Source organism: Pygocentrus nattereri, chromosome 1 (genome assembly GCF_015220715.1).
Source record: "Pygocentrus nattereri isolate fPygNat1 chromosome 1, fPygNat1.pri, whole genome shotgun sequence".
Taxonomy (NCBI): Eukaryota; Metazoa; Chordata; class Actinopteri; order Characiformes; family Serrasalmidae; genus Pygocentrus; species Pygocentrus nattereri.
Genome location: NC_051211.1, coordinates 48,667,846 through 48,682,820, shown reverse-complemented (window position 1 = coordinate 48,682,820; position 14,975 = coordinate 48,667,846). Strand labels below are relative to the sequence as shown.

The 14,975-nt window shown below is 41.1% G+C and overlaps 1 protein-coding gene across 1 annotated transcript; it reads left to right on the top strand.

Annotated features, from left to right (window-relative positions):
* The first annotated feature begins 1,827 nt into the window (after positions 1-1,827).
* naf1 (nuclear assembly factor 1 homolog (S. cerevisiae)) lies at positions 1,828-11,682 on the top strand. The gene is made up of 9 exons (XM_017698971.2): positions 1,828-1,963; positions 3,117-3,853; positions 5,204-5,378; positions 6,856-6,949; positions 8,127-8,209; positions 8,340-8,500; positions 8,638-8,689; positions 9,074-9,167; positions 10,912-11,682. The coding sequence occupies exons 1-9, from the start codon at positions 1,925-1,927 to the stop codon at positions 11,301-11,303; spliced, it is 1,827 nt and encodes a 608-aa protein (XP_017554460.1). The 5' UTR covers positions 1,828-1,924; the 3' UTR covers positions 11,304-11,682.
* The last annotated feature ends 3,293 nt before the right edge of the window (positions 11,683-14,975 follow it).

Below are 14,975 nucleotides of genomic sequence, written 5' to 3'. Positions count from 1 at the left end.
TAAGCAGTTTTGTATGTACAAGCAATTTATCACTTACCTCACACTGAGGAACAATCACAAAGACGATTTATCAGAATTATCAGATATAACAACATTTACATTTTACATTTACAGCATTTAGCAGACGCTCTTATCCAGAGCGACTTACAAGAAGTGCTTTGTCTATCTAGAGAAATGATCTCTGCTAGTTAACAATAGGTTAGAGAGAGAGAGAGAGAGACAGTCCTGAGCTCAGATACTGCTAGAAACAAAAGTCACTGTTGATACGGAGAGAAAAGGAACAGTTGAACACAGAACTCTGTGCAATACGATACAATACACTACAGTATACAGTGCAATGCAATAAACTACAATACACAGTGCAATACAATAAAATACAATACATAAGTACAGTACAATACATTACAATCAATACTTAATTCAGTGCTCATTTAAGTTCTGTATAAACAGATGTGTCTTCAGTCTGTGTTTGAAGACAGCAAGGGACTCTGCTGCACAACAACATCAATAACCATAATAATAATAATAATAACAATAACATATCAAAAAAGCACAGTTTTGCTGGTCTTATTGTTCAGCAGAATAAAGCTTGCTGAACGTGCACGTTTCTGGATTATGCTCAAAGCGCCCTCTGCTGGTCGAGTTGGTCGCCACTTAACGCTGTAAGCGTATGTCGCCTCTAGAGGGCAGTATAGTATCATGAAATTCCGGAGTCGACTCCGGTTCCGGTTCCAAGTGAGTTGACTCCAAGAGTCCTCACAGTTTTTTCTTTGCTCTGCTCCAAAAATTCAGACGCAGGAAAGTCCAGCAATATAAAAAGTCCAGCATTCATTGTGTTCTTAATATACCAATATCAGCTCCACTTACTGTATAGCTGCACTTTGTAGTTCTACAGTTACAGACTGTAGTCCATCTGTTTCTCTGATACTTTATTACCCCCCTTTACCCTGTTCTTCAGTGGTCAGGACCCCCATTGACCCTCACAGAGCAGGTACTGTTGGGGTGGTGGATCATTCTCAGCACTGCAGTAACACTGATGTGGTGGTGGTGTATTAGTGTGTGTTGTGCTGGTACGAGTGGATCAGACACAGCAGTGCTGCTTGAGTTTTCAAACACTGTCCATTCACTGTCCACTCTATTAGACACTCCTGCCTTGTTAGTCCACCTTGCAGATGTAAAGTCAGAGACGACAGCTCATCTGCTGCTGCAGTTTGTGTTGGTCATCCTCTAGTCCTTCATCAGTGGTCACAGGACGCTGTTGGCTGGATGTTTTGGTTGGTGGACTGCTCTCAGTCCAGCAGTGGCATAGAGTGTCACTGAAGAACAGGGTAAGAGGGGGCTAACAAAGTATCAGAGAAACAGATGGACTACAGTCTGTAACTGTAGAACTACAAAGTGCAGCTATACAGTAAGTGGAGCTGATAAAATGGACAGTGAGCGTAGAAACAAGAAGGTGGTCATAATGTTATGCCTGATCCGAGTATTTTAGAAATAATTCAAAGAATCTGGAGTCGATTCCCGGATATTCGCAGAAGCGGCTCCTTAGATTTTCAGTACAGCTGGACAAGCCCTTTGCGTCTTAAAGGGACATAGCGATATAGCGATAGTGTTTTAGACTATTAAAAAAAAAAAAAAAAAAAAAAAAAAAAAAAAAAAAAAAATATATATATATATATATATATATATATATATATATATATATATATATATATATATATATATATATATATATATAATAAGATCAAATAGACCAAGTTTGTCATCTGAGAATAACCCAGAACTACAACAGGAATCCGAGACTTTTATTGTGAAATAAATACCCTGTGCGGAAATGACGCGTGTTTGTGCCGCATGTGTAGCTAGCATGGTGGAGTCTCTCAGCATCAAGTTGTAGTTTTAGGCGACAGCGCTTTAACACCGCAGCATGGAGAGAGCGGAGCCTGGCGACTTCACGTCCGCGGAGGTAGAGTTCACACGTTTTCAGCCTCTCTCAGTTGAGCTCATTAGAGCGGAGTGTAGCTCCTCTTCGGCAGCGCCTGGTGAGCTTCTTCAGTTCAGCGCGTTATCTCGAGTAAACGTGTCTGCGCTCGCATATAAATCTCTTTTAAACGGGGGTTCGGTGATGTAGGTGACCACAAGCGTCACCCCTTCAGCCAAGCTGGTTACTGGGGGGGAAAAACCCCCCAAAGCTGCTCTGAGCACATGGGTCCAGTAGAAGCTCCGTAGAGAAGCAGTGGGAGGGTTAAGAGGATTTAGCGCTACAGAGTAGCACGTTTTATAAAGTCTGCAGTCCTGAGTAACTTATCCGCGATCAACACCCGCTCTGCTTTCTGTTGGGCAGGGTTGGACAAAATAAATACCAAGAAAAAGTTCTTAGTGATGGCTGAATACTGAGTACTCTGGAATACTGAGTACTCTGCCTTAATTGTATTCAGGAGTGTATTTAATTACAACACATAAAAGTAACATGTTCAGAATACATACTGATAAGGATTATGTGAAGAACTCTGTTAGTGGCTGGCAGTTTTTTCTTCATGTGGTTCTTCTATTGATATGTCTTATAAAAATTGCTTATCTTTAAACTGAAGTTTTGAAAATTATTACTTTTTTTTTAACTTTAGTGGGTATGTAAATACATATTCCCTATACTTCAAATACTTCAAATCTCTGGTTCCTATCATGAACATCACTAACTATTTCTAAGTTTCTCTAGAACAGAAAATTTCACCTCAGCCACTCTGAATGACTTTACTTTGCTTGAATGATCTGCCGCTCTACCATGATGACCAAACCACTGTAAACAACTTTTACATGTTTGTCATGCAGAAGGTTTGAGGAATCTGTTGAGTTTCAGGGACAGTGCACATTAACGTACAGTACTGCGAATGTGCCGGATTAGCCAATTTGGCTAATTTTCAACTGTAGTAAAGGACAAAGATGCTCATACCATTACATTTACCATTAAACATACATGCAACAGTACAAGACATGCCATCGTGGCTGAGTTCAGCTTATTAGATGACAGTGATTTACTAATATTCTTGCTATTATTAGACGTTAACTTTGCATTGTTATATGCATTTTTATTCACCATGTTTTGGCTTTTGAAATCCCAGCCTGAAGCAGATGAACCAGTGGGTGTCCGGCTTCCAGACGATCATGAGAAACCAGAGCAACGAGAAGCTAGCAGTGCTGCAGAAAAAGTCACACTTCACAGCCATGACAGTGTACCTGCTCCGGGCACAGCAGAGGCTGCTCCACAGCTGAGTGAGGCTTTGGATGTTAAGCTACCACAGGAACATGAGAAACCAGAAGCCGTCATCGCTACTGAAAACAGTGCGCTGCAGAGCCGTGTTGGTTTCCCCGATCTGTCCATAGCTGAAGCTGCCCCACAGCTGACTAAGGCCATGGAGGTTAAGCTACCAAACGAAAATAAAGCGCCAGAGGACTCCTCAGAAACCAGCATCATTCTAGATCAGTGTGCGCTGCAGAGCCACAGTGATGTACCTGGTTATGCTACAGCAGATTCCGCCCCACAGCTGAGTGAGCCGGTGAATCACAAGCCACCAGGTGAACATGAGAAACCAGAGGTGTCTGAGATGAACACTGCCGCAGGAAAAGGTGCACCACAGAGCCATGATGTTGCATCAGATGTGAGTACAGCAGAGGCTGACCCGCAGCTGAGTGAGCCAATGGACATGAGAGTATCTGATCAAGAAGAAGATCCATGCTCTGGCTCTCAGAGGGAGGCTGTGACTAAAGGTATAGTGAGTCCTATGCATGGCGGAGGAGGATCACTGGCACTGTTGAGCATGCAGTATAGAGAGGACAGCTCAGAAGATCTCTCAGATAGGTAAAGTAACACAAACCACTGATGTTGACCCATAAGCCTCTGGTCATAATGAGCCAGATCACTCAGCCCTTATTTAAAGTTGGGGTACATTGAGGGTACCATTCATTTACAATATTACTCCAACACAAAGGGCTGACAATCGGAAGTATAATTCTGTAATAATAAACGTGCAGCAAAGAAAGTGACATAAAGCATATGGATATAATTAGAGGAAAAACAACTTCTCTTGCTTTGTTAGTATAAAGGTATTTGAAGTAATATGTAAACATTGTTAAAGTTTTAAAAATGTACTAGTCACTATTACCAGGTTTAAGTGACCCTTATTAGTCCCACAATGGGGAAATTTCAACTCCGCATTTAACCCATCCATGAAGTGAAACACCACATACACACTAGGGGGCAGTGAGCACACTTGCCTGGAGCAGTGGGCAGCCCAATCCGCAGTGCCCGGGGAGCAGTTGGGGGTTAGGTGTCTTGCTCAAGGACACCTCAGTCATGTGCTGTCGGCTCTGGGGATCGAACCGGCGACCTGGATCCCTAACCTCCAGCCAACTGCCCCCACAGGTTCAAACAGCCTGTGTTGCTTCCATTTTTTCTGTGATGTCAGGAGAACCAACTCATTTACATAAATCTACATATTACTGTTATCGGAACAAAACCTTGTGTTTCCAAAATGGTAACTTTACAGGAGAAGGAAAACACATACTTTTCTTTTAATGTAAGTCAATGGAACCAGAGTTTTTCTAAGTAATTTCAGGCAGTTTCTTTTTTTATCATGAAATTCACACACAATGTAAAGGACAACAGGCATTTTTTTCAAATTGTGTCAAAAACTGGAGATATAAGGTTTTGTTCCGACAGCAGCAATATTCGGCTTACTAGCAGTTTTAATATTCTAAGATTCTATAAGTTCTAAGGTGTATTTTCAGGTTACAGTACTTTTGAATGAGGTGTGATACGGGACAGCCAATCAGAACAGAGCTCATTTATTTTATATCATCACAGTAACAGGAAACAGCCTGTTTAATTATAAGGGATGAAAAGAGGATAGAAAATAGGCACAAATGTTTAGAGTGGACTTATGACTTTGCAGAAATGATATGCAATAAAAATGTAGGATATGTACACACTTCAAAATAACGAAAGATACAAATTTCTAAATAAAGATAATAGAAAACAGTAAAAAGGCGTAAAATAAAAAGGCTAAAATTGACTAGATAGTACTTACGCACTATTGAAAGTTGTATTTAATGTTAATTCTAGCAATGCGTTTGACTCGTGTTTTTAGATAAAAAGCTATTGGGTTTTATTACTATTTTAAAAATATATTTCTTCTGTTTTTCTTTCCAGTGACTCGGACTCTGACTCATCTTCATCCACATCTTCCTCTTCCTCCTCCTCCTCCTCCTCTGCTGTCATAAGCTCAGTGGTGGTTGAGTGTGACCAAGATGGGGATCAAGAAGACAGTCATGCTCCTGGGAAGAGACCACAGCCAGTGAAGACTCAAGATGAACTTCTGATTGAGGTGAGGGAACCTAACTGAAGGGATGCAGAGCAGTAGGTATGTTGTTTTATCTGCATACTGTGTGCTTCAAAATCAAAAAAACAAGAAGGAACCACCCAAAAGCCACTCCTCCTGTTTTTCTTTCACCCATTATTAAAGGAGAAGTCCATCATTTGTTTAAAAATTCTGTATAATTCAATTATTGAGATGTCAACAAAGTACTTTTGAATGGTGCAATGTGGAGAATCTTACTGACCCTTTACCGTGGTGCTGATAAGAACCAGGGGTTGTAATGTCTACAGTGCAAATATGGCCATTTTATTTGCTGTTGATTGGTACAATAGTAGTAAATCTTGTGGGGAAAAAAGGCTTTCTTAATGACAGTTTAGGGATGGCCAAGTCTACCCTGGTCATTTCCCACTTTGGAGAGTGTAATTACAGTACACCTGGCTGTAACATGTCAATGCCTTATGTTAGTTAAAGATGCATATATATGCACACTATTGCCAAATTCAAATCATTGAATTCAGGTGTTCCAATCACGTCCATGGCCACAGGTGTTTAAAACCAAGCCCCTAGGCCTGCAGACTGCTTCTGCAAACATTAGTGAAAGAATGGGTCGCTCTCAGGAGCTCAGTGACTTCCAGTGTGGTACTGTGCAACAAGTCCAGTTCTGAAATTTCCTCAACACTAAAATTTCCACAGTCATGTGGCCTTCAGATTAGCTCAAGAACAGCGTATAGAGCTTCATGGAATGGGTTTCCATGGCTGAGCAGCTGCATCCAAGCCTTACATCACCAAGTGCAATGCAAGGCATTGAATGCAGTGGTGTAAAGCGCCACCACTGGACTGGAGTTTGGTGGAGGGGGGATTATGGTGTGGGGTTGTTTTTCAGGAGTTGGGCTCGGCTCCTTAGTTCCAGTGAAAAGAACTCTTAAAGCTTCAGCACCAAGAGATTTTGGACAATTTCATGCTCCCAACTTTGTGGGAACAGTTTGGGGACGGCCCCTTCCTGTTCCAACATGACTGCTCACGCATCATATTAAAGTATGGATTAAGAATGGGATGTCACTCAAGTTCATATGCGTGTGAATCCAGACGAGTGAATACTTTTGGAAATATAGTGTGTATGTATGCATGTATAACTGTATGAATAAGAGCAAACCTGGCAAGATGCAAAAATAAATAATTGAGAGATTCTCTGTTTTTGAAATATGTTGACCTGTTATGTGAATGGGTCTCAGTCACTCGAGTGGTCCTGGAGCCCCCCAGCCCTGCATGTTGTAGTGTTTTTTGTTTTTTTTCTAACACTCTGATTCAACTGATCAGCTTAGTAGGTGTTTTAGAGCAGAGAAAACACTAAAAGGAGGGGCACTCCAGGCTGTGGAGCTCATTTAGTGAGGCTTGGGCTGAGCTTGGCTTTAGGATGAATGAAAAATGATTTCCTTCTCTTGACAGTTCATATAGCTGATTTTAAGGTTGTCCTGTTTGTGTGCAGGACCTCCCTGCAGTGGAAAATCTGACCATCAGCCTTCCTGAGGACACAGAAATGGAGCTCATTGGAGTCATCTCAAGCATTGTAGATCAACTAGGTATTTTTACAGTAACTCCAAAAAATGGCAAATTTAAAGTTCCAGCTTTGTAAGTGGGGGTGTGCCATATATTTTTTTTTTTTAAAGAATGTCCACTCACTGTCCACTTTATTAGACTCTCCTAACTTGTTGGTTCTCCTTCTAGATGTAGAGTCAGAGACAGTGGCTCATCTGCTCCTGCACAATTTGTGTTGGTCATCTTCTAGTCCTTCATCAGTGGTCACAAGTCGCCACCCACAGGACGCTGTTGGCTAGATATTTATGATTGGTGGACTATTCTCAGTCCAGCAATGACACTGAGGTATTTAAAGCAGCACTGCTGTGTCTGCTGACACACCACCACCATGTCAGTGTTACTGCAGTGCTGAGAATGATCCACCACCCAAATAATACCTGCTCTGTGAGGGTCCTGTGGGGAGATATCCACAATTTAAAAATGATGGTTCTTCAGAGGTTCTTTAGTAAAGATAATGTTCCATCCATCCATCCATTTTTCTAAGCCGCTTCTCCGTCAGGGTCGCGGGGGGGTGCTGGAGCCTATAGAAAATGTTTCTATATAGAAACCATGAACACTCAGAGAGCCCTTTGCATGATTAAAGGGTTCTTTGCATCATGAAAGTGTTCTTCAGATTGATGGAAAATGTTCTACATGGTTATCTACAGCACTGAAAAGGGTTATTCTATTGTTAGTGTCAAGCATGTAATTGAAGAGACTTTTTGGTGCTATATAGAACCATTTTTAAAAAGGTTCTATATAGATCCATCTACAGCACATTTCTCCATCAATCTGAAGAACTGTTTCACCGTGAAGGAACCCTGGAATCATGCAGAGGGTTCCTTGAGAGTTCATGGTTCTATGTTGAACTATTTTCTTTACTAAAGAACCATGTTTTTTTTTAAAGAGTGCGTTTAACGAAGTGGCTGGTCGGTGTATATACTCGGCATATAGATGCCTCTGTTTGAAAGAATGTGCTAGTTATGATTTCAGCTAATTGGCCCCTGTCTACTATTTATAGACAGTAGATAGTCAGGTAGTATTGCTGTCTTTAATGTATTTAGCACATTAGATGTTCATCACATTCTAGTTTTCTACCCTGTAGATATAGAGGAGCCAGGAATGATCTTTAAAATGTCATGGTTAATTAACATGTCTTATGTATGATGTTTTGTTCTCTAGTCATTGTTGAATCCAAAAAAGATTCGAAACCCCTGAACGATGACAGTGTCCTGTTCAACAAGGACAGGTCAGCTGTTGGCAGGGTGAGTTCTCAACAGGCAGATGTCACATTCCTGCTTTCTTGAAATTTCTGTCTCTCTGAACTAGATGTAATAAAATAGTTTGTCTCTTTAGCTCTATAGTCGCCAGACTCATGTCTCTTTTTTTCCATAGGTGTTTGAAGTCTTTGGCCCAGTTTGCCAGCCATACTACATCTTGAGGTTCAACACTCAAGAAGACATAGAACAGAGGGTCCTCAGAATAGGGGAACCAGTTTTCTTTGCCCCAAAAATCAAAGATTTCACCGACTACATATTTACTGAGGAGCTCAACAAGTGAGTAACCCATCATTTCACAAAGCAGCATGCTTCGTCTTCGTAGCTGGTTTTTTTTGGCACGTTTCAAATATAAGATGAAGTGCTAAAGTATTTATTTTATTGATCATGTTAAATATTTTGGTCCTTTAATGTAGAATGAGGGGATCAGATGCTTCCTGGAAAAATGATCAGGAGCCTCCCCCAGAGGTGAGTGTGTATGTCCAGAAATGCCTGGATATCAGCAGAGGCTCATTGCTGTTTGTGGATGCTGTTCATTTTCCTACAGTTGTAGCCGTTTTTAATATTTCTAAAGAAGTCTGCAGTCTGTCTTTCATTTATAAGTAGGTTTGTAGTTTGAATATATTGATATTTATGTAATATAACTTGCACATTCTGATTAGAGCTTCAATCTTACATGAATCTTGAACAAAAAATGCTATATCTCTGTTAGACAGCTCAGAATTATAGTGATAATTGGGGATTAGGGAGTTCTCCTCTTTGCTGGGTAGACTGCGAGAAGCTAATTGAGTGTGTTCTTGTGGAGTTTTTTGTATGGTGTTAATGTGTTAATGGCCGTGTGCCTTTGTTCAGGCTCTGGACTTCAGTGATGATGAACAGGAAAGGCTGGCCAAGCAAAAGCTGAAAGCACAGAAGAGACAGCAGCAGAACAAGGAGTCTGATTCGGGTCAGTCACAGCATCAAATGCCATCTACTACACCTCTGTCAAACACGGCTCTATGACACCTCTAACACTGTTAGAAATAAATGTTCTGTGCAGGTACATTTTCATTCATCAAGGTACAAACAGTGTAAAGGTCCCCTTAAAGCTGCAACGGTGGATTTAAAGTCTAGTTGTGTGCATTTAAATAGGTTTTTCCAGATGAAAAGTGCAAATTTGTATCTTTTCATATTTTAAATTAGAGCAATAAATAAAAAACTTGGGGGTTGTGGGGTCAATATAGCTTAGAAAATATAGGATTTATAGATTATGGTACAGTATGTTCCCTGACTAAAGATACTGAGATGTACACTTTAGGGTACCACCCCAGTGACAAGAGGGGCACTGCCCCAATGACAGTTTAGTACCTTTATTTCTGAGAGTACCACACACAGCTTTTTAAGACGCCTCTACCAAACACTGTTCTTTACTATATCCCTAACAAACATGACTCTTTGCTACACCTACACCAAACTCTTTACTCTTTCCCATGTCTTTACTAAAAACTGTTCTTTTCCCCACCACTACAAACACTGGACCTCATTCAACAACATATTCCAGGAGTAGATTTTTTTTTTTTTCTTCTTTCCCTTAGATTTGTTATTGAGGAAGGTCCTAAGAAAAAGTCTGCATCAGGTCTATGATGTGTTCTTAAAGCACAGAATTGTACACACCTTTGTGTACAAAAAACAAAAAACTGCATTAAGTGGGTTTTAAAAGGTGTGGTTGGCCCAGTGGTCTTTATAGCACCTCTACTAAAACTGTGCTGTACCCTTGCCAAGGTCTTCTCTTTACCACACATCTACGCATCTATTTATTGCACCTCTACCAAAACTAGACCACACCACAGCTACACCAAGCAGTTCTCTTTCTCACTAGGAAAACACTGAGATTTACTTCATTTAGTAAACACTAATCTCTACTACACTTGTATCAAGCACTGCCCTTTACCAACCCACACCACAGCACATCTATACCAAACACTGCTCTGTATCCGTTACTAAGCGCTACCACATCTCTACTAAAACCTATACCACAGCATGTATATACCAAACGGTGATCTTTACCACACCCCTCCAAGCAGTGTCATGTACCTGTCACCATTACTCTTTACAAAATTTTAATGGATACTGCTCTTCTTTACTATTAAATAAATTCCAGTGTTTTCCTAGTCTACCGAACACTGCTGCTCATCACACCCCTACCAAACACTGGTTTATATCGCCATTTGGAATGTACTGCCTTTTATTGCATCTACCAAAGACTGCTCTTAACCACAGATTAACCCAACACCACACTGTATTAGATCAATGTTGTTTACCACGTTTCTACTGCTCACTGCCAAATGTTCTTTTTCTTGCTATTAGAAAACCACAGCTGTTTACTTAATCAACCAAATGCATCATACCACGTCTCTACTAAATGCCAGATTTCATCGCTATTAACGAGCACTGTTCTTTAACAAACACTTCCCTCCCTACCCTGGACAGCCACCTACTCGCATGTTCTTTATCTAACTGTTGCAACAAATCTACTAAACACATCTCTTCATGACACCTCTTCCGAACACTACTCTTGATCCCACCATTAGCAAATGATGTTCCACTTTTACCTAGGTACTTCTGTTACTCTTCCATCGTACAGCTTATTAGCATGTTCACTATCGTGTTTGCTCAGAGAGGGCTACTAACTCATTCTCTTTCTTCAACAGATGATGAAAAACCTACCAGTAAACCACAGAAACCCCCCAGAAGAAAACCCCAGAACTGGAAGCCTCAGCATGACCACCCTGGGTACCACAACCCTCATGGTAGCTTCCACAGCAACTACCATGCCAATCCCCACTTTCTGCCACAAAACAGTCCCCACTTTCAACCCCAAGGAAATCCACACTTTCGACCCCAAGGTAACCCCTACTTCCAACCAGACTATACATTCCCTCCACCAGGCCCCTTCCGTCCTCCCTTCCAGGGTCAAGGCTTCCCTCCTTACCCTGGACCGCCTCCTCCTCACATGGGCGTGGGTCCTTGGCCCCCAGCCCCTTACCCAGGCATGATGTTCCACCTTCCACCACCTCCCCCTCCACCTCCTCCATCAAATTAACAAAGCTGTCTAAGACTTTGTGTGTCTAGTGCCCTTTTAAAGGGATTCATGGTACGTTTGACGTCAAACTGTCCTTAAAATCCCTTCACTGGACTCTACTTGAGCTGAACTGACTGGGTAAGAGCATGCCATTCTTCTGTAAGGAGAATGGGTCTGAAGTAGATTTGAAGAGATTAATTTCCTTTTGTTAAAGGATTATACTAATGAATGTGTGACAGAGAAAAAGATTTAGTATCACATGGTGGTACCAGCTTTTTTTTTTTTTTTTGGAAATCCTTTGTTTACTTATATACCCAGATTCACTTGTCAGACTAAATAAATAACTCAACATTGGAAATGTACCACCTTTTCTTTGTAATAATAAAATGATACATCATTATTGGTTGTAATTTTTTTTTCCAGATGTGATGGTCATTGTTTTTCTGATTGAAAGCAGTGTGACCAACTTATTTACACCCTACAATTCTGTGAAGATCTTACTGAATCACAGCGCTACATGGACTGAGCTCGTTCCAGCTCAAGTGCTTTTACAAGTGCTCTTGACTGTATGCATTGTAGGATATATTTGATTGTATTTTATTGTGGGTGGCATGATGGAGCACTGGCTACTGCTCTTGCCATCACAGCAAGAAGGGTCTGGTTTTGATACCCAGCTGGGTGACCAGGGCATGTTCTCCCTGGATTTGTATGGGTTTCCTCTAGGTGCTCTGCCTTCTACTTGCTGTCCAAAGACCTGCAGCCAGGCCAGTTGGACATCCTAAATTGCCCCTAGGTGTGGATATACCGATCAGGCATAACATTATGTCCTTGTTTCTATGCTCATTGTCCAGCTCCACTTACTATGTAGGTGCACTTTCAACAATTACAGACTGTAGTCCATCTATTTCAGAGGTCAGGAGCCCTATGGACCCTCACAGAGCAGGTGCTTTTTGGATGGTGTATCATTCTCAGCACTACAATAACACTGACATCGTGGTGGTGTGTTCAGGATGTTTTCTGTCTTCCTCCTAATGTTCCCCCCACCCCCAACCCAGAAGGATGCAGTGCAAAATTACATTCAAATATCAATTCCAAAAAAGGTGGGACAGTATGTCAATATAAAAATGGAAAGCAGTGATTTGCAAATCCAGTACAAAGAGAAGATATTTAATGTTTATTTTACAAACTGCATATACACTCATGAAATTGATGCCTTAAAAAGTTGAGATGGGGAAATTTAAGACAAGGAACATTGCAAAATGCTCCGAAAGCATCTTAAATGGGCAATCATGCTTTGGTATTAAGGGAGCATCCTTTATTAGCTACACCCACAAATCTAACTTAAGACTGTGCTATGCACAAAAGAAGCCTTAGGTCAACACTAGCAATGCCACAGACTTGTGTGCTTGAGCTAATCTGAAATGGATTGATGCACTGCAGGGATCTGTGTTGTGGTCCAATGAGTTAATCTTTCAGATTATTTATGGACATAATGGATGTTGTGTCCAGATTGTTACCAGCATAAAGATCAAAAGCCAAGCGTTGTCGTAGTATGAAGGTGTGCTTGTGTCCCTGGCCGTTAACTCAAAGATATGTAAACATTTTGGAGCAACATAGGCTGTCTTACATATGACATCTTTTCAGGGACTTCCATTCGTTTCAACATGACAACACCGTGGCACCATAATCAGAGAGTGGGTGCAAGTCCAGACCTGCCTCGCCTCGAAACAATGGAGCTAAATGACGTCATTACCATGTCAGTGTCACTGCACTCCTGAGAATGATCCACACATTCAAATACCTTGCCAGTGGTGGTCCTGTGGAGATCCTGGCAGTTGATAGGTAAAGAGAGGCTAACAAACTATGCAGAGAAACGGATGGACTATTGTAATTATCTGTAATTGTAGAACTACAAAGTGCTCCTATATAGTAAGTGTAGATCAAATGGACTGTAGATACAAGTTGGTGTATCTAATAAAGTGGACAGTGAGTGTGTATTTTGATCGTGTGAAGGTATTAATATTTCTTTTGCATGGTTCATTGCTCACTAAGCTAATGTGTGACCTCAAATATGGTCTTTTTCCATTACAGAGGAAACACTATGGAGAGCACCATGACTTTTTCCATTGTTTTGTTACATCAACGAGGACTTTCCCACCATCACTATTTCTTGTTTTGAGGTGTTCTGCTCCTGCCGGCTGTGCTTAGCAGGGTCACAGTGGGCTTCCAGTACTCTGGCTGTGTCCGGGGCAGCACCAGAGCAGCTATGGTTTGGCAGCGGCTTCCCTTTTTCCCCGTCCAATCCGTGCCACCTGGATGGAAACTGTGTGGCATGTTTGTGATTGGAGCCGCTTGAAACAGGAAGCAGATTAGTGCTGTTTATCTCACAGTAGCATATTGACTGTGTGCTGGAAAAGGCCGTGTTTGGATTTAAATGCCATCACTCAGTGTGTGTGAGAGGGAGGGAGAGAGAGAGAGAGAGAGAGAGAGAGAGAGAGGTGGTGATGTCTGTTTGGTTTTTTAATGAGAGTCCTTATCTTTCGTCCAGCTTTCAGCTGCAACATTGATCCATCCTTCGTATTGTCAGAGAGAGTCAGAGGCAGAGAGGGTGTGAATATCTGAATTTTCAGGTGGGGACAAGCTGCTGTCCAGCTGTGTCCCACATTACAGGCCAAAATACACAACACAAACTAAGGGTTCTTCAAAGGTTCTTTAGAAAAGAAAATGGTTCTATATTCTGTATTCTTCATGAACACTCAAAGAGACCTTCGCATGAGTAAATGGTTCTTAACATTGTGAAAGCATTCTTCAGATTGACAGAGAATGTGCTGTAGATATAGAACTTTTTTGAAAAGGGTTCTATATAGCACCAAAAAGTGTTGTTCCATTATAGCAAGTTGACTTTGTAACAATAGAAGAACCCCCTTTTTTGTTGCTATATAGAACCCTTTTCAAAAAGGTCTTTAATTAGTTGTTTATTATTTTATTTTGAGTGTTCATGCTTCTATATAGACTGTATTCTTTACTAAAGAACCCTTGAAGAACCATAATTTTTAAGTGTGTAGTGATTTTTTTTAGTGTTTCAACATGCTGTGTATGCACTGTAGCAGTTTTGAATGTGGTTTTTTTTATTATTAAAGCTGATGTATAAAGGAGAACACTTTTTATTTATCTAAATAAAGCTGGTATTATCCATAATATAATACTGTTAAGCTCCCTGGACAAAAAGTCAACTTGTGTGTTTAAGGAGGTAGTAACTTCAGAAACGGGTCAACCAGCAAAGGTAAAAATTTATCCAGCCTACAGGAAATTCTGGTCAGAATTGTGTCTGAAAGATGAAATTGACAGACCTGGACCGCCGGTGTGTTTCACAGCTTGTGAATAATATTCGCTTCGCTTCCAGGCAAGATTTGCTCCAAGATGTCAATGCAGGTCCTTCACAACCAACTTCTGAAAGAACTCAGCAGGGAACTGAATACCATGAACATATGGAGCAGAGTGGCACACAAGAGGCCTTTGCTCACTTCTGCTCACAAAGTTGCCCGGATACAGTGGAGAGAGAGACACAAACACTGGACTGTTCATGAATGTAAACGTGTTATTTGGTCAGATGAAACTTGTTTCTGCCTCTGTGTGAATGATGCTGGGTGTCCTGTTCATCATAGACCTCAGGAAGTCCTCAATGAGGACTGC

Excerpts from the sequence above, each read along its gene's own strand:
- naf1 (XM_017698971.2), top strand. The coding sequence starts at position 1,925 with ATGGAGAGAGCGGAGCCTGGCGACTTCACGTCCGCGGAG. Across the intron at positions 6,950-8,126 it reads AAGCATTGTAGATCAACTAG|TCATTGTTGAATCCAAAAAA; the intron begins GTATTTTTACAG and ends TTTGTTCTCTAG. Across the intron at positions 8,690-9,073 it reads ATCAGGAGCCTCCCCCAGAG|GCTCTGGACTTCAGTGATGA; the intron begins GTGAGTGTGTAT and ends GCCTTTGTTCAG.